Source organism: Melanotaenia boesemani, chromosome 24 (genome assembly GCF_017639745.1).
Source record: "Melanotaenia boesemani isolate fMelBoe1 chromosome 24, fMelBoe1.pri, whole genome shotgun sequence".
Classification (NCBI taxonomy): domain Eukaryota; kingdom Metazoa; phylum Chordata; class Actinopteri; order Atheriniformes; family Melanotaeniidae; genus Melanotaenia; species Melanotaenia boesemani.
Genome location: NC_055705.1, coordinates 2,280,268 through 2,306,716, shown reverse-complemented (window position 1 = coordinate 2,306,716; position 26,449 = coordinate 2,280,268). Strand labels below are relative to the sequence as shown.

The window sequence follows — 26,449 nt, the reverse complement described above, 5'->3', positions numbered from 1 at the left end:
GCTCGGACTGTCTGGAAGCCCGGGATGGTGATGTTAAAGTCTGGTATCTGGTCGTGCAGCCACGTCTCTGTGAAACACATAATACTGGACTCTCGGTACTCCCTCTGTGTCCTGACGAGCGCTTCCAGTTCATCCACTTTATTTGCCAGTGATCTAACGTTACCAGTGATGACTGCAGGGATGTAGGGCTTAAACTTTGTTTTCTTAATCCGCCGTTTAAGCCCCGCTCTGCAGCCTCGCCGTCTCCTCTTAAGCTCCTCGGGTATGTAGGGCCTCTCTCCAGCCGAGAGAACCGGGTGTCCCAGGGCCATCAGCTGGTCGCGCGTGTAAATAATGCCGGTGGAGATGTAACAGGCATAGCTCCCAGTGATCCGGAGAGATCCAAGTGCAATTAAAAAGAATAGAAAATGTGCAATCCGTATGAAAAGCATCTCACTGTTGTGCGTGGTGATGATGCGCAGAACAGTGTAAAAATAAAGAATTAAAACGCACGAAGAACGCAATAAAAAACAATAAACTAACACAACTGCGTGGAACTACTGCAACAGGCTGCCACTAGGACGGCGCCATCTTGCCATCATATTCCTCTGTGATGTCACACTTTGATCTGGGTATGGTTTTTGTACCACCTTTGTTATGTCATATTCATTCTTTGATGTCAATGTTTAAACTGTGCATATTGTTTGTGCCACTTTTATGACTTTTATGATTTTCTTGCTAAGTTTGTGTGGTAATTGCCATATTTGAAACAAAAAAAGAGACTCTGGGGATTCAAGAGGAAAAACAATAGTTATACATTTCTGTTGGAAGAACCCTCCTTCTTGAAAATTCCAAGAACTTGCATCAAGCAACTTCACATAGTTTACTGGGACATCAGGAAAAATACAAAACGACCTAATTCATGCTATTGCTGAAGTGATGGCAGAGGAGATTAAAATGGAGATCAAGAGAGCCCCTTTGTTGCTGTCATGGTGGACGAAACCACAGACGTGGCTAACATGGCACAGCTCTCACTTGTCCTGCACTATGTGATGGCCACAGGTGTCAAGGAGCGTTTTGTCAAGTTTGTGGATGTGACCAGTGGCAGGCGAGCTGATGACCTTGCCGCTCTTATTTTTCATTTCTTTGAGGAATATGAATGTTCTCTGGACAAAGTTGTGGCACAGTGTTACGATGGCGCAGCGGTAATGGCCTCTGGACTCAATGGGGTGGCGGCTAAAGTAAAGGAGAAGGTACCTATGGCCTTATTCATTCACTGTTATGCACATCGTCTTAATCTAGTACTGACTCAAGGGGCCTCAAAGCTGAAAGAGTGAAAGGTCTTTTTTGCCAACCTGAACGGCCTCGCTGCATTCTTCTCCAGATCTCCAAAGCGCACTTAACTACGGGATGACTTGTGTAAGCGGCGTCTTCCTCACGTCGCGCCGACGAGGTGGTGATACACATCACGTTTGGTGAATATGGTCTATGAGAAGAGAGCTGTGCTAAAGGAGTTGTTTGATCACATATTGGAACACCATGATGAGTATGATCAGGACACTGTACTTTGTACAGATGGATTTATTGCACGTCTGGATGATTTTGAGTTTTGTTTTTTGCTCAACACATTCAGCGGAATATTTGAGTATGCTGATGTGCTTTTTGGAGTACTGCAGAAAAAATCGCTGGATGTACAGTTCTGCATGGCAAGGGTGAAGGAGTTTTGTGACACGGTTGAGCGAGAGAGGGACAGATTCTGTAAGATATACGAAGCACTTTCAGACATACAGGAAAAAATTCCCCCAAACGGCCTTCTCCAGCTTAAGACTGAGCCACGGTGTACTGTTTGATCTTCCCCGACTTAAAACAGAACAGATCGGTCATTCTCGGCATTAAAGCGCATTAAAACTTATGCCAGAAATACGACCGGGCAGACACGGCTTTCAGTGTTAGCCTCCATGTCCATAGAAAACGACTTATTAATGAAACTGAAACACACAGATAAACTGTACAACAGAGCCATTGAAGTCTTCTTGAGAAAGGAAAGGAGGATGGATTTTATTTTCTAATAACCAGGGTCTGTGGAGGAAATCTGCATTGGTGAGTGCAAGCGTTTTATTTTATTTTATCTTTTAAAATTGTTTTTTATTTTGGAGTTTTGACAATATCCGTGATCTTAGTTTCCCGCTCTTAATTGTGAATGTGTGCTTATTGGTTGAAAACATAGACTATCATCACCAAGGGCCCTGGACACAAATTTGCCATGGGCCTCTGCCTATTTCCATAAGTGCATGTAGATCGAGTAGCACCATGGACAGCGCTGTGTGCCTTGTAAACACTGCGCACATCACACACACTGTAAATATCAGACGTCTCTGGTGCAGTTGGGCTTGAAATTAGCATCCCGCTGATCGACTGAGCAGTTAAGTGTAGTACTACTGCCACCGCTGTTATGAATAGGCTTAAAAAGGGTGCTTCCGTATGTATTCTTGAGCCATGGTGTCATATTGATGTTATTATGAGGTGCATTAATGTAGGCTGGACTAAGTGACACGGTATTGAAGGCCTAGGTGTGATATGCACGACCCACCACTGGGTGGAGATTGCAGTTTTTCCTCAGTCGCTTTGGTGCATTTCTCACACCAGACTTTACATTTGCATAGCAGTTAGTGCGTTTCTCTAAACAATTAGTGCAAACTGCAGAAGCTTGTGGATAACCTGCAAAAGCATGTCACTTGCTAAAAATAGATAGTTCATTCCTCAAAAGCAAATATTTATGTCAATGAAACTATCAGAGCCATTGGGGGGTGGGGGGGAGAAGAAAAGAGAGAAAGAAAGGAAAATAGAGACAATCAATGCAAATCTCTGTGTAATGAATGTGTATTTAGTGCCTTAAACACAAATGGGAATGTTTTAACCGGGACGCAAACCAGCGACGGGTCATTGTGGACGGCATGGAAGATCACGTGACATGGCGTCCATCGTGTTAATATAATAGACATGATATTTCCTCATATGGAGGGATACTTTTATGGACACATGTGTCTGTAATTGTAAGTAAAGACTATTAACAATATTTCAATAACATAGCTCTGCTTTTAGTTCTAATATATTACAATAGTAAATTCACTTTCTATTTCTCTCTCTTCTCTCCAGGAATCAGAAGAGATGCAGAGCCAGCGAGTCATAGCAGGATTTGGATGGCTGACCTCCTATTTCAGAATTTATTAACCTTTTAAAGACCCTTTTAATGGAGTGGAATACATCACTCACACACACACACATATGTATATATTTATAGATTAATATGTTCACTAGATTATTCCTCATCAGGGAATTTAATTTAGTTTAATGTCACAATGTGGGTCTTTCTTACCAGTTTTGAGTTAATTTACATATTTTCATCATAATGAAGACAGTAATCATTTAAAACTCACTGTTTAATTTACAATGTCATTAAGACCAAAAACAAACATTGTTTTCTAGTTTAAAAGAGAATTGTTTTTCAATAAATACTGTTAAACAATAATTAAAACTATTAACAGCTATTCAGTAATACTGTTGTGCTGTTCAATGTTACTCTTAACTATGAGAAATTTTGCTTTTACATAGAAAATTAATAATAATTTTAAAACACTCAATCAGAACTATGTATAAATAGTTGGCCTGTGGCTTTCAGCTTCCTGTTGGTCCTAGTGTGGCAGACCGGGCAAAAATGCAGCTGAAGCCTACGTCATCGATGCTGCCTGGGATCCTGGGATGCAGGAGCCGCCTGGGATGACAATATTCTACCAAATTGTATAGTTTATCTTTGGTAGCAGTTATGAAGCTTTTGGAGCTATGCAGCATTCCTCGTTAGTATAGTCGCCAGTATGTCTCTCTGACATGCAGAAGACCGGAGTTTATCACCTGGATACTCGTCACACGGAGCAGGACATGGTGAACAATACACCAGAAGATTTAATGCTTTGTTTGCAGGATGTAGAATTTTTGTGTTAGGTGAATGTGATAGCCATTACACCACAGAAAATAAACAACAAAACAGAGGATTATGACATCATAAAGGTTGCACAAACAGCATATACAATGTTAAAAAGGTTCTCGAAATTTGTTTAGGTTTTTTCAACTAATTTCTGAGGTTTGAAGCTCATTTGAAAAAGAAAAAAGATCAAACAGGGACATCAAGACAATATGACATCATAAATGTGGCTCTAATAACATACACAGACCAAACAGTGAAATCAAAGTGGAATATGACAGTATAAATGTTACACAAAGAATATACACAAACCAGTTTTATCAAAGAGGATCATGGCATCATGAAGGTTAAAGGTGGCACAAAGCCCATATACAGATCAAGCATTGACATCACAGAGGAATATGACATCATAAAGATGGCACTGACAACATACCCAGATCAAACAGTGACATCACAGAGGAATATGACATCATAAAGGTGGCATAAAGAACACACACATATCAAACAGTGACATCACAGAGAGTTATGGTACCATAAAGGTGGCACAAAGTATAGAAGGTGTAATCTTTTCCAATGAAGCTCTGGCAGCTTGTAACAAAAGCAGAATGGTCTTTGTAACTGAGCCATATTCTCTTACCACCCAACCCTTTCTCAGACACAAAAACACACACAACACTTGGCAATGTCTTGAAAGTGTGTTGAGACTGTAGTTTGCCAAACAGCTTTTCTGGTGCAGATGTCTTCTCACAGTCAGAATGCTTTAGATTGCCACCTGGATACTCCTGATATGGAGCAGGACATGACACATACTCAGTACACTACAACATTTAGTACTTTGTTTGCAGGATGTCCAGAATGTCTGATGAGAGTCTCTATTGTCCCAAAATCACCAGTACTTCCATATTAATATCAGCACTGTGTATTTGAATGCATGAAGAATGGAGAAGAGACAGTCAGATAGGGTTTGATGAAGCAACTGCTTTTTTTGAACATTTGTTTGCAGCGTATCTTCTGAAACGTTACCTGTGTGTTGGCCCATCTTCTTGCTGACAGATGGGTATTGTTACCAGGGAACGGTGGTGTGATCTCTGGCTCAATCTGCCCTTTTTTTTAAGAATTTCTTTTAGAGTATTTGAGGTGTATGAATGTGTGTAGCAAGTAGTTTCAGAAGGACAGAATGTTTCTGCCTGGTTTCGAACTCAGTGGTGGCTGGTGTTACCAGTGATAGATGCTACACCACAGAAACCGCTGAAAAGTTGATTCGTCGTTGTTTATATTAACACTTGGGTCCAGCATTTAAATAGACGTGACCAAGAACATACTGCAGCACTGTTATAGTAAGGCCATCATTGTTTTGTCTATAACAGATGAGGTAGCTCGGGCACATCCCACCAGAAAGAGGCCCCGGGGAAGACCCAGGACACGCTGGACAGACTACATCTCGCGGCTGGCCTGGGAACGCCTCGATATCCCCCCCGGATGAGAGGATGAGAGGGAAGTCTGGGTTTCCCTGCTTAGGCAGCTGCCCTGCAACCAGACTCTGGTTAAGTGGCAGGTAATGATGAATGGAAGATTGCACACGCATGCTTTGATAAATCTGAAAGTTTTTGTGCAGCACATTTCCTTTTTGCCCTGTAGATGCCACCTGTAGTTTGCTTTGCTACGCATAGTTTGATAAATGAGGCCCCAGAACTGAAAGAAATTACAGACTGGAGACAGCGTGAACATGGACTTTTTATCCTTCCTTACTCTCCAGTCATATCGATCTCTGATTGGCTACATTCTGTTCCTGTTACACCAGTGATTACGCTGTAAAGACAGTCTCATAGCTTCATCTGTTGAAGGTACCTGACCAAGTATCAGTTTTTGATCAAGATGTCAACGTCCAACACGGGGCTCAAACAGACAACTCTGAGATTAAGACTACCATAGTCTACCAGCTGATCTAGCCAGGCTGCTAACGGGATGACATGTACACAAATATAATTAAGAGTGGTTTGCTGAACAGCCTCACATGGCTATAGGTGGATATAATGTCTGCGTAACCACCGTAGGCTCAGCGTAGCTCCGCAGAGGCTCCACACACACCTCTTCCAGGCCTGATGTGCACCCTTGCTATGCAGTGATTGGTCAGTTTGGGATCACGTGTTGTGGGATATCTGGATCTTCTCGCTGAATTTCTGTGGTAACCACCATTTTTAAAAACAATAACCAGTGGATGAGAGGCTTTTAAAATTATTTTTTTGTTTTCTTCTTTACAAGTTAGAAAAGACACCATGAATGTTTTAAACAGAACATACTTTGCTGAGTTTTTGATCTTAAAAGACTGTGAATGTCCTTGGGAGTCTGTCAGGAGTGGGATTTGAACCCACGTCTCCTTTTGGAGACCAGAAATCCCTGTTTCAGGAAGGTAACAGCCCTTGAGTCTGGCGCCTTAGACCACTCGGCCATCCTGACACACATTGAATCTAATTTGTCATGTGGTAAGGAAGCTTACTATGAAGTTCCTGACTTCACTGTTAATTATATATATATATTTCTTTTATATTTATAATGCTACATACTTTTTGCTTTTCTTAGACTTTTCTTGTAAATAATTTATATTGCACCTTCTTGTTGTGATGCATGTTCACCTTATTCTGTCTGCTTTCTGCACTGTATTCTATAACAAGAGCTGCTGTAACAAGTGAATTTCTCCACTGTGAGATTAATAAAGTCTAATCTAATCTAATCTAAACCTGACAAGGAGTAAAGTGTAAAACATGACAGCTATAAAAATACAGTTGTCACAGAACGTCTTGAGATGCATTAAACAACTATTAGAAAAGCTTTTGTTGCTTCATTGTTTCCATGACATTTTGGGTCTCAGTGTACTTGGAACTCTGTGAAGAGAGAAGCTTTTTGATCTTAAATGTGCACCAATACATACTGAAGTTGTCAGAAGTGGGATTTGAACCCACACCTCCACAAAAAACTGCAACAGAAACAAAAGAACGTCCATTGGCAACCCCTGAACATGGATTCTAGGGAGGGCTTTTGGACAAACTTCACCTTCCCTGCATGGGCTCCCCAAGGGGGTGTAAAGATACACCGGGGGCATTTGTGCGAGCATCCCTCCCCCCTCTAGCCTACAGGGAAAGTAAGAGTGTGTGTTCCTCTGACCACCACTGAGACAACAAATCTTTTATATTTTTACTAAAATTGCAGGACTGCACAAATACACCAGGTGGATGAAGAATCTGTCCAAATCCTCTCCCTTTGTCCATGAGCCCTCCCCGTCTACAAAGTGTAGCATTCACCCCATTCAGGAGGGGCTTCCAGCCCTTACCTGTCAGCAAAAGGGCATTTTGTCCATTTGCAATGCCAGCAATGTTAATTTTGTGTCCAAAAAGTGTCATTTTGTGTGTTTGGGAAGTTACAGCTTTTATATGTGAGTCTTAATCATCCTGCAGACTGGATTTTCCAAGATCCAGTAAGTGGCAGGAAGATCTGTGTGTGATGAAAGAGACTTCTTTAAAAGGGCTATGGGCTGCGCTTTACAGGGACATATAAGAGACCAAAATCACACTTTATATAAGTTACAGCTTTTTTATGAGAGGCTGGAGGCCAAGCAGACATCCAGCCTGCTTGTGCATCAATCAATCAATCAGTCTTTATTTATAGAGCACTTTTCATACAAAAATGCAGCACAAAGTGCTTTCCATGGTTAAAACAATGCCCCCCTCCAACCACACACACACACACACACACACAACCCCCTCCCTCCCCGCGTCCTCTCACATACCAGTATGTACAAGCAAGCATACACACACACATACTTGCACATATTAAAAGACTACTGTAATGTGAGGTTGAGCACAGATGAGCCTGGTAAGGAAACACTATCACAGGGAGCCGTCTGCACCAGGAGCCGCTCACAGGCCACGACCGCCAGGACACCGACCCAGGACACCGACCCAGGACACACGGCCAAGTGAGAGGCAGAGGAGCCGCCCAACCAGACCAAAAGAACCTGCAGGACAGAGCCCCAGCAGCCACAGCCGATGAAAGCCCCCGGTGCAGAGAGCCCCCTCCGAGGAAACACTGGAGAAATAACCTAAAAATAATATCAAGAATCAAGAGTCTTTATTGTCATTGTGCAAGGCACAACGACATTTTGTTTCAGAAGTTCTCGGCTTAAAAGGAACACTGTAACACACGAAGATAAAAGTATGGAAAGGAAATATACCTTTAGATAAATATATATATATATATATATATATATAAAAGAGTAAAAGGAATAACAGTGCAAATCAAACAAGTATTTAAAGTGACTGGCATGGAAGTGATCCACATATTGCAGCATATTGTCCCAAAGTGCAGTCTGAGTGCTTCTGCCTGTCTGCAGGAGTTTAGTGTTCAGTCTATGGATGGGGGATGGGGGGTGGGGGGAGATGGGGTGATGGATTCACAGCTCTGGGGAAGAAGCTGTGTTTCAGTCTGTTGGTGTGGGCTTTGATGTTTCTGTATCTCTTTCCAGAGGGAAGAGGTACAAACAGTTCGTGTCCTGGGTGGGTGGGTCTGCAGCTATACGACTGGCCCTTCTCTGGACCCGGCTGTCGTATATTGAGTCCAGGAGCGGGAGAGGACTCCCCACCATCCCCTGTGCTGTTTTCACCACCCAGGCCAAGACCTTCCTGTAGTGTGCAGTGCAGCTCCCGTACCACACTGTTGCACTCAGACAGAGAATGCTCTCTATGGTGGCTCTGTAGAAGTTTGTCAGAAGCTGAGAGGAGAGTCCAGTCCTCTTGAGCTTCCTGAGGAAGAAGAGCCTTTGTTTGGCCCTCTTCACCAGGTGCGATGTGTGTGTCAGAACAAGGTTGTTGTCTGAACACCATCCTGTCAGGTGCTGGATCTCCGCTCTGTAGAGGGTCTCATTGTTGTCCGATATGAGACCCACCACGGTGGTGTCATCTGCAAACTTCAGAACCATGTTTGTGGGATGGATAGCAAAACAGTCATGTGTGAATAGGGTGAAGAGGGCCGGGCTAAGCACACATCCCTGTGGTGTGCCTGTGCTCAGGAACCGTGTGGATGATGTGCGGTCCCCAATCCTCACCACCTGAGGCCTATTTGTGAGGAAGTCCCTGATCGAGAAGCATAGTGGGTTAGACAGTCCGAGGTTGTGGAGTTTCGGTGTCAGCTTGTCCGGGATCACCGTGTTGAAAGCTGAACTGAAGTCCACAAATAACATCCTGACGTAGGTGTTAGGATGCTCCAGGTGGGTCAAAGCCGTGTGCAGTGCCAGTGAGACTGCATCCTCTGTCGATCGGTTCTCCCTGTAGGCGAACTGATATCTGTCCAGAGTAGCAGGAATGACGTCCTTGATGTGACTTAAGACGATCCTCTCAAAGCACTTCATGATTACTGGGGTGAGAGCGACCGGGCGGTAGTCATTGAGGCAGGTGACAGTAGATTTTTTCGGCACAGGCACAATGATAGAGGACTTGAGGCACACAGGAACTGAAGCAAACTGCAAGGACAGGTTGAAAATGTCCAGAAAAACTCCAGCCAGCTGTTGTGCACACAGCTTCAGAACCCGACCTGATACCTTGTCTGGTCCTGCTGCTTTGCTGGTGCTGATCCTCCTCAGGGTGGAGCTAACCTGGTGTTGCTGCAGGACGAGAGGCTGCTCCTCACGCTGTGGAAGATAAACAGTCTCTCTGCTGCCAGGTGTGTCGAAGCGTGCAAAGAAACTGTTGAAGGTGTCAGGTAGGGTGGGGTCATGGCTGATCTGCTGGTTGCTATTCCTGTAGTCTGTTAAGGTTTTGATGCCTCTCCACATTTCACGTGGGTTGTTGTCAGTGAAATGCTCCTCAATGCGCTGTCTGTACCTGTGTTTGGCCTGCTGGATGCCCTTCTTCAGTTCTGACCGGGTCCTGCTGTAGGCCAGCCTGTCACCTGACCTGTAGGCTGCATCCCGAGCTTTGAGCAGAGACTCCACTGTGCTGTCACACCATGGTTTCTGGTTTGGAAACACCTTGATGGACTTTGTGGGTAGAACAGCATCAGTGCAGAACTGCACGTAGTCCAGGACAGATGATGTGTAGGCCTCCAGGTCTGAGTCATCTTTAAACACTTCCCAGTCAGTGAGTTCAAAACAGTCCTGTAGGGCTGAAGAAGCCTCCTCAGTCCATACTTGAACTGTTCTGGTGGTTGGTTTTGTCCTGTACATCAGAGGTTTATATGTTGGAATCAGCCTCACAGAGATGTGGTCTGACATGCCCAGGTGAGGAGCTGCTGCCGCCTTGTATGCTCCTGGGATGTTGCAATAAACCTGATCCAGTATGTTATTGTCTCTGGTGGGAAAGTGTATGAACTTCTTGAATTCTGGAAGCATAGCTTTGAGTTCCACGTGATTGAAGTCTCCAGCCACAATCACAGCTGCCTCGGGGTTGGAGTTCATCTGCCTGGTGATCAAACAGTAGAGCTCCTCTAGTGCTAGCTTAGCGATAGCTCGCGGTGGAACGTAAACAGCTATGATCAAAATGGAGCACAACTCTCTCACCGTCTTGAATGGCCTGCATTTCACAGCCAGATATTCCAGGTCGGGTGTGCAGTGCGTTCCGATGGTGTGTGTGGCTGTACACCAGGAGTTATGGATGTAGTGCGCGAGCCCTCCACCTCTGCTTTTAGCCGAGGCTGCAGACCCGCTAGCTCCACCGCTGTGTTGGGTGTATTGCAGTCCAGCCAGGTTTCCGTAATGATGGCCACACAGCTGTCCATCCTCCATGAGACGATCCTCAGCCGAATCTCTTCGATTTTGTTGGCTAGTGATTGAGCATTTGTCAGGAAGAGACTGGGAAGAGCTGGTCGGTGTGGGTCGGCTTTTAGCCTAGCACACGCCCCGCTCCTCTTACCCCGCTTTTGTTTACATTGTCTCCTCCGTCTCCTAGGCCACAGTGGAGGGATGGTGAAAGCCGTGGTGGTTCTAAGGACCTCTGGTGGTATAAAATCCGGCTCAGGGTGTGCGTAAAGTTGGCAGTTTCTTCCGAAGTTAATTAATTCAGTCCTGCCATACTGAATTAATGCCTCCAGCGACTGGAGCAACAACAAAAACACGAACAAAACAAACAAAAGCCGAGAGCCCTGAGCTGCTGCATGCACACGCGCCGCCATCAGATGCAAAATATATAATATATAATAATAATAATAATAATAATATATATTATATAAATAGAATAAAAGCATAGAATAAATAAAAATGGGTTAACATAGAAAAATAAATAGGCTAGGGGAATAAAATAAATAAAAATAACATGAATAAATATTAAGTAAAAGCTAAATTAAAAAGGTGGGTCTTGAGCCTGCTCTTAAAAACATTAACGTTCTCTGCAGCCCTGACCTCCTCCGGCAGGCTGTTCCACAGACGAGGACCATACCACTGGAAAGCTGCTTCTCTGTGAGTATGTGTCCTGACTTTAGGTACAGTCAGGAGGCCAGTACCGGAAGACCTCAGGGGCCGCGAGGGTTCATAAGGTAAAAGCAAATCTGAAAGATAAGAAGGCCCAAGACTATTAAGACATTTAAAAACCAGTAAGAGAACCTTAAAATCGATCCTGAAACACACGGGGAGCCAATGCAGTGACTCTAAAACCGGCATGGCTGCTGTAGGCCCATCCAACCACCAGCTTCTCTCCATGTCTGCTGGAGACACCCTTCACTGTCTCTGCAACTCCACCTGGCCCTGGCCTTCGTGCTCCTGGTACTCCAGGAAGAAACACTGAAAACTTTAAAGAGAGGGGAGAACTGCACTGACTCTGCTTTTTGCCCTTGGTACTCCAGTAAGAAACATTTAGTGCAAATTTTCTCCCTTTTTAATTTTTCCAAAGTCAACTTTTGTGCGTCTGGTCTGCCAAACAGAACTTTGACAAAATACAGAAGAGACGGTGCGTCTCAGACTCAGAATGTCATCCTGCAGGCTGGATTTGTCAACTGATGTTACAAGGTCCAGTAAATGACAGGAAGACCTATGAGTGATGAATGAGACTTGTTTGGAATGGATATGGGCTAAAATATTCCAGTATTTTATTCCAATATTTTACTGCAGGCTCCATGTAGACCCATGGAGCAGGGAAAAATTAAAAACACTCCACGATATGCTAAATTATTTATTTTAATTGGAACATTAATAAACATGCAGAGTACACGTCTCTAAGAACACCTCATGAAGCCACGAACAAAAACTTTTTATTTAAAATGTCTGTAGATGAAAACTGGTAGATATTTAAATGTTGTTAAAGTGTTTTAGCCAACCACAACAATGTGTGGAATTTTGTTGGTGTGATTATTATTCGTCCTGTTCGTCCAGGCGGCGTCTCTTCATGTCTGGTGACCAGTTGTGGAAAACATCTCAGCGCATTAAATCAAAAGCTCAGCAACGAACATAAAGACAACGTGTGGTTCACGTTTCGAAGGCTGGGCGTAGAGGAGGCCACCAGGCTCTCTCCGAGGAGGTGGGGGGGAGCAGGGCAAGACCCTTGAGGAAGAGAGGGAGATGCCCGGTCAAAGCTCCGTCCAGCATGGACTAAAACAGCACTGACAGTCCAGAAACAATTCCAAATGAAGGAATTTTTAAACACAAAGAAGTTTCTCAAGACTGCATGTTGCTCATGGATCTATTGTCTGACCCAGAGTGCAGTCGTGACTGGTTCTGGCCTGTATAGCAGCAGCCACTCTCCATCTTCCTGGTACTGCTACCACCACCGGACCGTACCGGCTTACTTTCACCCCGTTTACTGTTCATTTGAAAAGTAGAAAAACTAGCGGTTCATGGTTCACACCGTCAATATTTACTTCAAAGTTTTGTGTTTAGCAGGACCTTCTCTAACACAGTAGCTGCTGGTGGTTGAGAGGGTTTATACTTCACATATGCAGGGGCGGGTCTAGAAAAGTTCTGATGGGGGCCAGGCAGGAACACTTATAAATGTTCATATTTTTTATGAAATATTGAACTGATCATTACAACTAAAGCGATCATCTAATGTAAACAAGTGGAGAAAAACTTGTATAAAAAGTATTTTCTTTGGGTGATGCTGCTGTAGGACTTTTATCACTGCTGCACAAACACACTTCAATGATAAAAGAAAAACATGTTTTTATTCAGATCATCAGTTTTATCAGAGTTTCTTCACCAATGTTGGCTGTTTAACTTCAGTCGTCACATCTGCTGGATTTATGACAGATATTATCACCATGGAGACGGTTGGTGAGACGATGATACATGAATTCTAAATTATGATATAGATCATGGTAAAAATGATTAAGAACAACAGATAAAAGTACTTTACATGCTGCATTTACTGACCATTGTACATCTGACAGTTATCCAAGGGAAGGTCAGTCAACAGTAAATATCTTTAGCATTGGTTCTTTTTGTTGATGTAAAACAGTAAAAACAGGAAGATTTCAGGCATATAAAAACTCCTGAATGGTGATTAATCATGAGCAATTTGGAAGCTGTTATTAATCTGATTAAATATTTTAATCATTTGACAGCTTTAATTTTACTTTAATTTTATATTATATTATATTATATTATATTATATTATATTATATTATATTATATCATATTATATTATATTATATTATATTTTATTATATTATATTTTATTCTATTTTATTTTATTATATTATATTTTATTTTATTTTATTTTAATTTATTTGATTTTATTATATTATATTATATTATATTATATTATATTATATTATATTATATTATATCATATTATATTATATTATATTATATTTTATTATATTTTATTATATTATATTATATTATATTATATTATATTTTATTATATTATATTATATTATATTATATTATATTATATCATATCATATTATATTATATTATATTATATTTTATTATATTATATTATATTATATTATATTATATTATATTATATTATATTATATTATATTATCATACAGATGTTTTTATGGCTGAATGGGAGACTGCTGCTCTGGATAAATGTAAAACCACCTGAACTACTACAGATGTCTGGATGATATCTGGGAATCTGGACCCTCTCTGAGGAGGACATTAACACATTCATCCACACACTCAACAGACAATAATTCTATTAATTCTCTGGACACAACCAAGTTTAAAGGACCAAATTTCTCACAACACAACCATTTAGACATTAAAGTTTACTTTAAGGAACAAAGAACATAAAAAACCAGCTTTTATCCCAAGAACACCTTTGCTGGATTAGTTGAATCATAAGTATTAAGTTTCCACTGGATCTTCACACAAATGGAAGATTTTAAATATGCCGCCCAAACGCTGTTCTCCACCTTGTCCAGCAGGGGGCACTCTTGGCCCTTCCTCAGGTCCTGTTTTAAAACATTTCTCCAGGTAAATCCCATCCAGGTCTCAGCTGCTCTCCCGTTTATCACCACCTTCTCTCCACACAGTGAGGCTGGTGGGAAAAATCTAAAATACTTTTAATTCAGCAGAACTTCCAGAGGAGATTAAACACCCATCAACATCTGGTCCAGCACTTTGCGTTCCATGGCTGGGATGCAGTGCAGGCCTTAGTCCTGGACTGCAACCCACACTAGACTGATGCACAGAGGAGGGCTGAGAGGGACTGGGTTGGCAGGCTGGGAACCACCTTTCCTCATGGCCTGAACAAGAGGATGTTTCTCCGTCCTTGATCTGGTCCCCTCCCTGCAGTCCCTCCTCCCTCTACCTCACTTAATCACCTGACTTACTGACATAACTCTAACTGATTATTAGCTTGTTTTGGTAAATACAGTCAGCTGTTTTCATTTTAATCTCGCCGTCTGACCTGAATTAGGCAGTGAAAATGCTCATATATCTATTTGTGGGGAAAATAACAGTGTGATGGTTGGATACTGGACTAAACTTCTTGTTTATTTTCTGGATGCAGATGATTTGCTGGAGTCACTGACTGAATTCAGCAGCTCTGTCCTGCTTGATTCAAACGCTGCACAAGCTCTTCTCTGTTCATACCGCTACCGTGTCAGGTGGTTTCATTAGGAGACACAAACACCTTCGGAAACCTGCCGGTTGGTGCTGAAGCTCATTTTCCCAGTGAAATCAAAGTCTGCAAATATCAGCTCACACATGACTGTAGAAGTCTCTCTGTAGCAGTGAGGACCCTGGTTATTGATAGAAATCTAATGGAGCGCATAAATAAGGTGCTCTTCTTAAGCTTTGCGGAAGTGAACAAAGGAACATGAGGGCAGCAATGGAAAAGTTACATTTTCTGACCAACCTTCAATTACTTGCTGCACTGACAACACAATACTTCAAAAAGTTGATTCTGGAAGGATTGTTTACCAGCCGTAGGGCTGCAGTGCAGTGAGGCAGATTTCCGCCTGAGGTGTCTTATAGCAACCAAAGCATGACGCGTTACATAATGATTGACAGACTAGAAATATATCACGTCACCTCTTTATTTGTTTGAGTCTCAATATTTTATGTACGTTTTACAGCAGAATCTTGAACTTTGTTTTGTGGTGTTTAAGGTTGAACTGTTGAATTCCCCACCTGAAGGATTTTTTTCCTCATCCCATAGTCAAAAAAGTAGTTCCTCGTTTACTTCCAGATCCGTCATTGCTCTGAAAAAGATGACGTGTTGTGATCCTTCGGGAAACTGCATTAAGCAGATTTCAGGCCTTACGTTTGTGTCCCATTTGGAGTGATTGATAATCCTCCCAAAAGTCTCCATGTCAGGGTGGCACAAGCATGGGACGTTGTGGGCATCAACACAGAGTTCCTTAGAGCCAGCCTTAAAGAAGAAGGAATAATCTGTGTCACTACTTCTGTTGGCCATCCTTCTTCTCCCCTCTGCGCCTGTGATAAGCGCTCCATGATAATCACACAAGATGGAGTTCTTCGGGAAGCGTTTCGTGGTTACCACTCCTGTGGGTCAGAGGCAAGAACATTAGTTTTCTTCATGTTTTTCTACGTAGCTTAACCATAAGTGCCTGGATGATGAGATTGGTTGTGGCATAAATACAGAAGTGAAGGAGTTTTACATGCACAGAATAAAACAGTGTTACCTTTCCCCTCGCCAGCCCATGGCGATGGTTCAACAACAGCCAGATGTTTCCACTTCTGCGTACGAACCAGCTTCATGAGTGAGACGCTGGACTCCACTTCCTCCTTCTCCGGTGGACTCCACTTGCTCATGATGGCCTGAGCTGTTGGGCAGTTGGAATACCACCGTTCTTTTTGGATAACGCTGTCGATCTTTGGGATGGTGGGGGGGCGCCTTGTCCATTTTGCTGTGAAATAGATCAAATATAAATTGAATATGATAATATTCTTTTAAAATAGTGTAGGTAATGATCATCACAGATATATATGACTTGTTTATTATTCCCCACACTGACCCAGCAGGTGTTTCTCCCTCATCTTGAACTGCAGAGCTCTCCACTTGTCATACAGAACCCTGTCAGCACTGAAGCCAGCTGCAGTTCTTCTGACTTTGCTGGGTGGCTTCCCATCCAGGGTGACCGGGAATGTCACTTGAAATTTAGTAAAATCTTCTTCTTCGGGGGCCTCTCTTGCTCTTTTTGATGCAGGACAAGGCTGGTTGTCTCTTGATTCATCAGAACTGCAGAAAGAAGAGACCTGAGTGAAAAAGTGAACATGAAGCAGCTGGGAGAGACTCTAAATGTTTCACCTTATTGACCTTTGTGTTAAGAAGTGCATCAAGTTGGCAGTGTTCACAATGTTTTCTGGGTCTCTCATTCGGTAGTGGTCTTTAACAACCTTCTCCGTGTGCGCCAGATAATGGGCCAAACCAGTTTTCTGCTCATCCGTCAGCATGCTGTTGCATTCTGTTTCCACAGCCCGGCGGATTTCCTGGCTTGTGATGTTTTTCAACTTGTAACTGAAATGGAAGAGAAATCAACATGTCTTTAGTTCATCTCATAAACTTGGTCCAACTTTTTACATCACACGCTAGAAAGAAATGCATTTAGATTCATAAACTCACTGTTCATGCAGACGCCGGAGGTCGTTGGTGGCACTGTTAATCAGTCTTCCATTTCTCACCAGAAACAGTTGTTCATGTCCATCTGCGTCTTCGTCCACCACGTCTTTGATACAGTCTGGTCGTACTGACATGTAGTACTGGTCAATTATCTGTGGAGACAAGGAGTTGAAGAAATGAATGAAAGAGAAGAAAAGCAGACGTGGATCTTGGTCCACATTTATGGACAGTGATGTTTATGAATTAAATCTAATTTTATTTATAGAACACTTTTCATGCACAAAGCAACACAAAGTGCTGTACATAATAAAAACCAAGTTATGCATATTAACAACATAATTTAAAAGCCTTCACACTCCAAAGAATAACAAAAAATAAGAAGGCTCACCTCATAAAAGCTCACACATAATCACACACAAACTCACACACATACAAACAAAGCGCATGTACCCTCCCCCCACCCGCCAGACCCCATTCTGTACGAACATGAACTCCCATCACTAATTACTCTCTGAACTGAAAGTAAGTATAAAAACAATGATAAAATGAAAACATCTGGTTTGATGCTGCTGTGAGGAAACGATATCTTGGGGATCCAGTCACACCAGAAGCCAGCCCACCCATGACCACAGAGGTGCGCCACCACAGGAACCACCCAGGTCAGAGCAGGCCGGGGTCCACACCACAACCACATGGCTGCAGTGCAGGACCTCCTGCCACCCAGACAAGGGCAGTCACCATGGCAACAGCCCCGCAGACAGAGCAGGCTACTGGTGTGAAGGATCCCCAGGAGGAAACACTGGAGTTAAACAGTGAAAACAAGATTAAATAAACTTAGAAACAATAACGGATAAAAGCCACAAGAATAAAAATACAGATAAAAGAGTTCAGAAAAATAATAAAAATAAAATGAAGGCCTCTATAAAAACTGTACTTGGGTAAAAATAAAATAAAACAGAAAGCCATATAAATAGGTGGTAAAAATAATAGAAAGATACATTACTAAATAAGCAAAATTTTAAACAATAACTATTTAAATTTAACTATAAGTTAAGCTACAAAGACCAGCCTTTAATGTTACTTACTGCAGCTTCTTCCTGTGTCAGGGCAAATGGAGCCACCTGATTGTTGGCCAAGACGACCCGTCCGTTGCAATATTCCTTCTGAAGCCATTCTGTGACCTGAGAAACAATCATGAACACATTAATGGTCTGAACAAAGTAGCTTGTCTGTTTTAAGATGTCCACTGCATGCTGAGAAAAACCTGGCCTGGAAAAGCACTTACTGTCAGTTCCTCCACTGCTCCAGGCTTCTGGAAATGACCCAGGAGGAGGATGGCTTCACAGTAATAACGGTACTGCGTCTTTTCTTCTTCTGTAACAGGTTCATGACTGAGAAGTCGCCTGTAAATTCCAAGAGCATCCTTCTTGGCCTCTCAGAGGACTTTCTGGCAGCTATGAACTGCCTTCTTCGGACCAACAAAGTAGTCATGTCTGAAAGATGAGACGGGCCAGAACACCAGTGAGAAGGAGAGGCTGAATTATTTGTATAACCTTTAAACACCAGACAGAAAATTAAGTTTGGGGGAAGTTAAAAACTCACCTTATACTGCAGAGGTCTCTGTTGTGTGTCTTTGAAATTGGCTTTCTCAGAACAGTCAGAAACTCCAGGTAATGACTGCAGCTGTTTACTAAGCCTTGGTCAGATGAGCCATGCTCCAGCTTCAGGAACTTGATGAATTTGATCATGCTTTTAATGTAGTTGATCCTGGTGGCTGCTGACTGCCCCACTCTCTTCAACTCATTGAAGTAGTCCCCCAGCATTGTGGTGTCCTGGAGGAAGTCCAAGCTGACCTCATTTCCAGTTGGCTGCATGTACCTCAGCATTCTGGACACGTTGTCTACCTGTAAAGACACAGCAATTAAAAACAAATCAGGCTGCAGTTAGTGTCTGAGTGAAGCCTCCATACATATGGTAATGAACATGCAGAGAGAGGAGCAGAAACCAGCCTGGTCTGCAAAAAAGAAAACAATAGAAAACAGACGCCTACCTCCTGCTGGCAGTTTGGAATCTGAAGCACAGAAACCAAATGATTTCTAAACTGCTGCAACACTGATGTCTCAGGAGGAAACTTGGCATACAGGTTTTCTTCCTGCATCCGGATTCTCAAAGATGTGGAGAACTGGGGAGTTGACCTGAGAAAGCACAGAGAAATGTAGTTCATACATGTCCACAGAGGAGACCAGTAATTCAGTCCTGTCTGTGTGGAAGTTGATGGACTCACCTTTGCCTGGTGGGATCACTGGAGCTGCCTTCCTCTGCTTCAGAGGCTTGGATGGGGCTGCATTCACCGGTGTTGTTTTCTGCAGAGGGAAGTGGGGGAGCAGAGGTTGATGGCTGCTCAGCTACTGTTGTCTCCTCTGCTTCTGCAGAGTCTATGTCTTTGGACATGTTTGGGACAAAGAAACCTCTTCTTTTCAGCTCTTTTACAAGAGCATACCGGGAAGGACCATGAGGACACCACTGGCAGATTTGATCATAATCCCAGGTCCTCCCCTCACGAGTCCAGGCCTTGGTTGACTCTTTGGCCTTCAATAATTCCTGTTGCTGCTCCTCTGGTGTGTTTGTTTTCATGCAGACCCTGGCGAGGTGCACAGAGAGGGTCTCACATGGCTTAAAGCACTTCAGGCAGTGAACCACACGGCGATCGTAGCTCCTGTAACAAAGAGATGACACACATTGTTCATGTACAGATAACTACACTGCTGTTTTCCACAGGTATGTGACTATAAAACATGTTTAACAATAAAATACAGGAAATAAGAGCAGTGAAAAGGTTTGGTCTGACTTACTTGTTGTCTTGAGCCATAGCAAAAAGCCTTGACGAAGCAAAAGCAAAATGAGGAAAAAATCCAGCGATGTCCAGCAGCGTACTCTGTGCCTCTCAGGAAACAATGAGCAAGGTTTATAAAATCAGACCAGTTTAAACTAAACTCTGCCATTGTGATGTACCTGGGTTACGCCCACCCATCAGAGGCCCATTTAGAGGTCTTTGTCTCAGAGCAGAGCAGCAATCTCAGCCGTGGCTTCTCTAACTGAAGGTGCTTTCACTGATAGCTGGCAATAAGGAAAGGAATTTGAATCTTGGCCTTAACTGTTTCAAGTTGTGGAGAATTCAAAGTTTTACTTGCATTGAACTGTGTTTATCCAAGAGATGCTTCAGTTTTATCTGGGTAATAAAATACTCAGTCATCTGCAGCAGAAATGATTATACTTGTTTCTGAGTCTGTATCGTGGATGATTTAATTTGAGTCAGTGAAGGCAGCTCAGCTGGTTGAAGTTTAAATACAGTCTTCCTTCAGAAATACAGTTGTTAAGGGGCTGGGCCCGTCCGGATGTGCCGTGCCAGGGGTTGGTCCGTGCCCTGGTGCTTGGTCGCAGCCCCGGAACCTGGGTGGGGGTGTGTTTGTATATAGGTGGGTGTGTGTGTGTGTGTGTGTCTGTAGGTATGCTGGTGTGTGGGTGGGTGTAGAGGGATGTGTGTGCTATATGTGTGTGGGTGTGTATGAAGGTCTAGGTGTGTGCGTGTATGTGTGTGTGAGTGGTGTGCGGGTGTGTGTGTGGAGGTCTATGTGGGAGGTGTGTGTGGGTGTGTGTGAAGGTGCGTATATATGAGTGTGTGCACGTGGAGGTCGAGGTGTGTGTGGAGGAGTGAAGGAGTGGGTGGAGGCGTGAGTATGTATGGAGGTGCTTGTGTGTATATGCAGGTATGTATGTGAGTGCGTATGTAGTGGTGTATGTGTATGGAGGGGTATGAGAGTGTGTGTGTATGTGGGCACCGGTGTGTGTGTTTATAGGTATGTGCGTGAAGTGTGTGTGTGGAGGTATGTGCACGTATTGAGGTGTTGGTGTATAGAGGTGTGTGAGAGGGTGTGTGAGTGGCTGGGGGGAAAAAAAAAAAAAAAAAAAAGTGTGTGTGCGTTTGCAGGGGGTTAGGACGTGTCCTCTGGGGGGCGCCCTGGCCGGGTGTTGGGGGCGTGGGCCTGGGGTTCCCTTCCTTTGCCTCGCCCCCTCCCACTCAGAAAGAGGAAAGTGGCCCCTTGGGCTGGTGGCTGGCCCCTGGGGGGGTTCGTGGCGTGCCTGGGTTAGGGTGCCTGCTCCGGGCCAGTGACGCCCTTCGGGGCCGGCGGGGGACGGGGGCGCCCTAGGCCACTGGCGGGTCGTCTTCCAGGGGGGAGGCCTACTCCCCTCTGGACCTACATCTCCTGACCCCTCCCCTCCCCCACTCTTCACTACATACACAGGTAGGGCTGTGGGAGGTGTGCTTGTTGCGCTGGGTGGGGGAGTGGTGTGGGTGGTGGAGGGATGGTGTGTGGGAGGGTGGGGTGTGTGGAGGTGGATGCGTGGTGTGTGGGAGGGGGGGTGGTGTGGGTGTGGGAGGATGAATGGTGGAGGGATGATGTATGTGTGGGAGGATGGGGTATGTGTGGGAGAATGTATGGTGCAGGGATGGGGGAGTGTGTGGGAGGATGGATGGTGGAAGGATGGTGTGTGTGCGGGAGGATGGATGGTGTATGGGAGGGAGGATGGTGTGTGTGTGGGGGAGTGGTGTATGTTTGGGAGAGTGGGTGATGGAGGGGTGGTGTGTGTGTGTGGGAGGATGGGGTACGTGAAGGTGGATGTTTGGTGTAGGAGAGGGAGGACGGTGTATGTGTAGGAGAATGATGTATGTGTGGGAGGATGGGTAGTGGAAGGATGGTGTGTGTGTGTGTGTGTGGGAGGTGTGAAGGTGGATGAATGGTGTATGAGAGGGAGGATGGTGTATGTGTGGGAGGATGAGTAGTGGAGGGATGATGTGTGTGTGGGAGGATGGGGTAGGTGTGGGAGAGTGTATGGTGGAAGGATGGTGAGTGTGTGGGAGGAAGGATGGTGTGTGTGTGGAAGGATGGATGGTGGAAGGATGGTGTGTGTGTGGAAGGATGGATGGTGGAAGGATGGTGTGTGTGTGTGGGAGAACAGAGTATGTGAGGGTTGAATGGTGTATGCGTGGGAGGATGAATGGAGGAGTGGAAGGAGAGTGTGTGTGTTTGTGTGTGTGTGTGTTGGTCTGGGGGGGGCAGGACTGGTTCTCGGGGTGTGCGGCTGGGCGCTGGGGTGTGGGGCTGGCCTCTGGTGGTGGCCGTCTGGGCGGCCCGGGTCCCCCCGGGTGGCGTGCTGGCCCTCGGCCTGTGGGGGGGGGGGGCACTGTAAGGCATATCCTGGAGAATATTCCAAACACAGGTGAAGAGTATGTTGTCCAGTGCTGTCCAGGTCTTCCTTTGACAGCACTGCATATCTTAATGGCCGAGTTATGCTAGGTGGCTAGTTAGCATGTCCTCATTCAGAGTTGTGACTGTCAGTTATCTGGTTGCTGTCGCGTTAGACCTAACCCTTATCATAGTCTCTGCTGAGGCCAGTATAATATTGAAGAAGCCAGCTGCTTCACTTAGTCATCATAAACTCATGGACACATGAATAGAATTAAACAGTCCCACTGCCACTGAACAGAAGCAACACCTGCTATGCTTTCTGCAAACAAGATGACAAGTTGAAAATGTCTGTGTCCCGGAAACAAATTTTAATATACCGTTATAAATACAATAACACAGTTACTATATATACTATATAATACAGTATAGTATATAAGAGAATTTCAATATTGTATATAAGAGGCAGTTTCAGTATAGTGTATGAGAGGTTTTACTATAACGTGTGAATGATCTCAGTATGATATACGAGAGGTTTCAGTATAATGTGTGAATGACTTAAATTTCACATGTGTCTGTGAGAGGGTAATTCTGAATAATGTCTCAACCGGCCCCTCATACTTGTGCATGACCACTGATAGAGATGGAAATTCTAGTTTCTGATACGTCATTCATTAAAGAGCTGTTAGCTACGAAATAATCATAGAGTATGAGTGGTGCACTGATGAAAAGGAGGAGTTTGATTTAAAATGTTTAAAATGTCTGGGCTGCTGTAGCCCGTCTGCTTCAAGGTTGGACGTGTTGTGTGTTCAGAGATGCTATTCTGCAGACCTTGGTTGGAACCAGTTGGGGGAGGTTCGAACAGTTTGCCTTTCATTGTGGAGTTTGCATGTTCTCCCATGCGTGGGTACAAAGACATCCCACCGTACAAAGACATGCGTGTTAGGAATGGATGTGAGTGGGTGTTTGTCTCTCTGTGTTGGTTTTGTGATGGACTGGCCACCTGTTCAGGTCCATCTTCCTCTCACCTGTTAATTCCTTATGAGCCTAACATTGCTAACCCTAACACGTCATCCGTGCTGTCTGTAATAAGTAATCAAATGAGGTAGCAAGTAATAAAATAAGTAATAAGGTAGCCACAGCCTAAGTAACAGCTAGCTTGTATTTTCTGTCTGAATATATGCTATGATGTCACTGACAAAAACGTGAAGCTAAATGAGAAACAGGCAATAAGTGTGGGTGAAATTGTTGCAGCTACATGTGAGAACAGGAACATGGCCGGTTTCTGGAGCCAGCTAATTGAGCTTGCATGAGTGAGAGTAGACAGGGGTAGAAACAGTGTTTGAGTGTGTTCTTCCACTTCTTCTGTGTGAATGACTATCAACAAAAGGACAGAATCTTTCCCTAATTAAGGTAATGGAGTGGGAAGAAGCTGGTGACTAACCTGGATGTGCAGTGACAGGTATGAAGGCCCTCCTGGGGGTTCATGGAGCTGGGAGAAGAGGAGGAGTGAGGTGAGGACTTCAGCTGTTGGCTGTCATGACATGAGATGATAAAAAGTCCTGGTTTGCACCGTCAGCTCCATCAGCAGTTAGTTCAGGACTGAGGAACACACAGCAAGAGAGTAGCTTTGGAACAAACTCTAACATCTGAGAATTAAAAATTATCAGTGGCTGCTCATTAGACAGAAACTTCAACTACTTTTTATAGTGTTGTCAGATTATTTTTTATTTTGAATCAAACAGCAACGTGAGTTACAGCTGAGATGACCCTCCTAAGGAAAAAGCAACCTGGGTGAGTGATACAGAAAATAATGTAGCAAAGTACAGATGATTTTTACTGATTTAACACAAGTAACCAGGAAAACATTTACACTGAAGAAACTCTGCAGTAAGGATTCATTGTTGTATTACCTCTGACACTTTTGTTTACTATCTAACTGATTCTTGGCCGAGTTACCAAAAATGTAAACCAATATTAATCTTAAGTTCCTTTAGAAAACTCTGAGTTAAAAGATGCATTTTCCTTTTATTGTTTTAAAGACAACATATTGTAAACGTTTGATATTTGACCTGAAGACATTTTCTCCTTCATCTCCACTCCTCTTCATCCCACAGGAGGTCTGGACTGATGCTCAGCTGCTTCCTGCTCTGGATGTCTCTGCAGCCAGATTCCCGTAATCATGTGTCAGCAGTCAACCTGCGGCGTTTCATTGGTTGTGCAGTTCGGGAGTTTATTTTCCTGGCCAGGAAGCCCGGATGCGGCAGCCTGCACATCACCACCGATGCCTGCTGGGGGCGCTGTGAGACCTGGGAGGTGAGGAGAAGGGAGGCATTTGCTCTGCTGACCTCAGCAGCCTCTGCAGGGCCCTCCAGTCACGACCAGTACTGTTCCCGTACCACTGGGTGATGTTACCAGTCAGAACACTCTCCACCACTCCAGTGTAGAACATCCTCATGATTTTCACACTCTGAACTTCCTCAGTTGTCTGAGGTGAAAAAGGCGCTGCCTCGTCTTCTTCACCTGGCTGTCTATGTGCAGAGTCCAGGAAAGATCCTCGGTGATGTGCACACCCAGGTACTTGAAACTGCACACCCTCTCCACCAGAGTCCCACTAATCCTCAGAGAGGTGTAGTTCCTCTGCTTTCTCCAGCTCCCCTGTATACACCCGCTCATCATTGTTGTTGATGCATCCAACCACCACAGCGTCGTCCGTGAACTTTACTATGGTGATGGAGCTGTCCATGGCTACACAGTCATGAGTGTACGGGGAAAAGAGCAGAGGGCTGAGGACACTGAGGGAGCTTGGAGTGGAGTGTGGTGGGGACTATAGTGTTGAAAGCTGAACTAAAGTCAATGAACAACATCCTTACATAGTCCCCTGTGTCCCGTTGTCCAGGTGGGTGAGGGTGGTGTGCGGTTCCTGGGACACCGTCCGTGGATCTGTTTGGCCAATAAGTGAACTGAAGTGGGTCCAGAGACTCAGGGAGGGAGGCACCGATTAGCTTCAAGATTTACATTTTTACTTCCTCTTAGAATTAAATTCAGAATAAACTCTCTTAAAACAGCAACAAAATAAGATGAACTACATACAGGAATACATTAACAGTGACTTTGCAGGTGGGCCAGAAATTCCCATGAAAAAATGATTTGATAAGAAAATGAAGGTTAGTCATGTAACTGGTCACTAAAACAAGAGGAACAAAATAATCCATAAAATGTTAAATGTGCAATAAAGTGGATTCATTTCCATTTGAAGTTTGTTTAATCTGATAGCCAGTTTGGAATTACCAAGTAAACCAATATGCATCAAAGGAAACCAGAAAATGTGGAGAGAACCCACACAGACACATGGAGATCATGGAAACTACACAGAAAAGTTCCAGCTAAGGTCCCAGAATCAGGAGACAAAAGAGTAAAACATTTAGTTTCCCTGAGGTGAGGTCAGTGTTTTATACTCAGTGGTGGCTGCTGGTTTCCTGAGTCCTTCTCTGCTTCTGATCCTTGTAGGAGGCATCGTTGCATGATTGCACTCATCATTAAACACAACTCATTCCTGATATCAAATTAATTAGTTTTAAATTTAGATTGTTTTCCACATGGAGGTCATGTTATGTAATTGATGATCATTGTCCCTGCGATGTTCTCTGTGTAATCTTAATCTGCAGAGTTTATATGCTGAATGTGCAGTTGTGAGAGTTCATTAAACTTGCTTCACTTCACAGTTTTAAAGATCTAACCACCTTTGTTTGTATAATTTCTTTATAAATAAAGCAAAAACTGAGCATTTTAAATGTTGCAGCATTAATCAGTTTTTCCCCCGAGTGCTTGAAATGATCACTATTTAGGAGGAAAAGGTTGATGTAATCCGCCACGTAGTCACATGATTCTGAGGAGCTGCAGAACTGAGAGGGAACCAGAACTACAGGAAAGTGCATCAGTCCTTCCTGTGATAAAAGATCAACCAAAAAAGTAGTTTCTTTACATCTGAGTTACTTTCAGTTAAAAAGACAACACAAACTCTTTACTAAGAAACTTTTCTTTCTAATGTGTTTTTCATGAGCATCTATGTGGCTGAAAAAGTTTAGTGCATCCCAGCTTTTTCTATATTAACATTTTGATGTAACATTATAGACGTTACGACCTTTAGAAAAATGTTATTTGGGGGAGGTGGGGGAGTGCACTGTAGGCTCATGTGCCACAGTTTAAGTTTTAATCTTTAATGGTAT

The 26,449-nt window shown here is 43.7% G+C and overlaps 2 protein-coding genes and 1 non-coding gene across 3 annotated transcripts; 1 reads left to right on the top strand and 2 right to left on the bottom strand.

Annotated features, from left to right (window-relative positions):
- Nucleotides 1-6,305: 6,305 nt before the first annotated feature.
- trnal-caa lies at nucleotides 6,306-6,415 on the bottom strand. Its single transcript has 2 exons — nucleotides 6,378-6,415; nucleotides 6,306-6,351 (listed from the first exon to the last, which is right to left on the bottom strand). It is a non-coding gene; the product is annotated as a tRNA-Leu (tRNA).
- A 9,106-nt stretch (nucleotides 6,416-15,521) lies between these two features.
- LOC121635316 (N-lysine methyltransferase KMT5A-like) lies at nucleotides 15,522-16,256 on the bottom strand. The gene is made up of 2 exons (XM_041978460.1): nucleotides 16,037-16,256; nucleotides 15,522-15,896 (listed from the first exon to the last, which is right to left on the bottom strand). The coding sequence occupies exons 1-2, from the start codon at nucleotides 16,164-16,166 to the stop codon at nucleotides 15,550-15,552; spliced, it is 477 nt and encodes a 158-aa protein (XP_041834394.1). The 5' UTR covers nucleotides 16,167-16,256; the 3' UTR covers nucleotides 15,522-15,549.
- Nucleotides 16,257-23,933: 7,677 nt separating this feature from the next.
- On the top strand, nucleotides 23,934-24,679 carry LOC121635323 (glycoprotein hormone beta-5-like). Its single transcript, XM_041978469.1, has 2 exons — nucleotides 23,934-24,014; nucleotides 24,338-24,679. Exons 1-2 carry the CDS (start codon nucleotides 23,986-23,988, stop codon nucleotides 24,627-24,629), a joined length of 321 nt encoding a protein of 106 aa, XP_041834403.1. The 5' UTR covers nucleotides 23,934-23,985; the 3' UTR covers nucleotides 24,630-24,679.
- Nucleotides 24,680-26,449: the final 1,770 nt, after the last annotated feature.

What these genes read in the sequence shown, in the direction of transcription:
- LOC121635316 (XM_041978460.1), bottom strand. Translation starts at nt 16,166, where the DNA reads ATGAGCAAGTGGAGTCCACCGGAGAAGGAGGAAGTGGAGTCCAGCGTC. An exon ending in ATGGGCTGGCGAGGGGAAAG is followed by an intron (nt 15,897 to 16,036) that starts GTAACACTGTTT and finishes TCTGACCCACAG; the next exon opens with GAGTGGTAACCACGAAACGC.
- LOC121635323 (XM_041978469.1), top strand. Translation starts at nt 23,986, where the DNA reads ATGACCCTCCTAAGGAAAAAGCAACCTGG. An exon ending in CTAAGGAAAAAGCAACCTGG is followed by an intron (nt 24,015 to 24,337) that starts GTGAGTGATACA and finishes TTCATCCCACAG; the next exon opens with GAGGTCTGGACTGATGCTCA.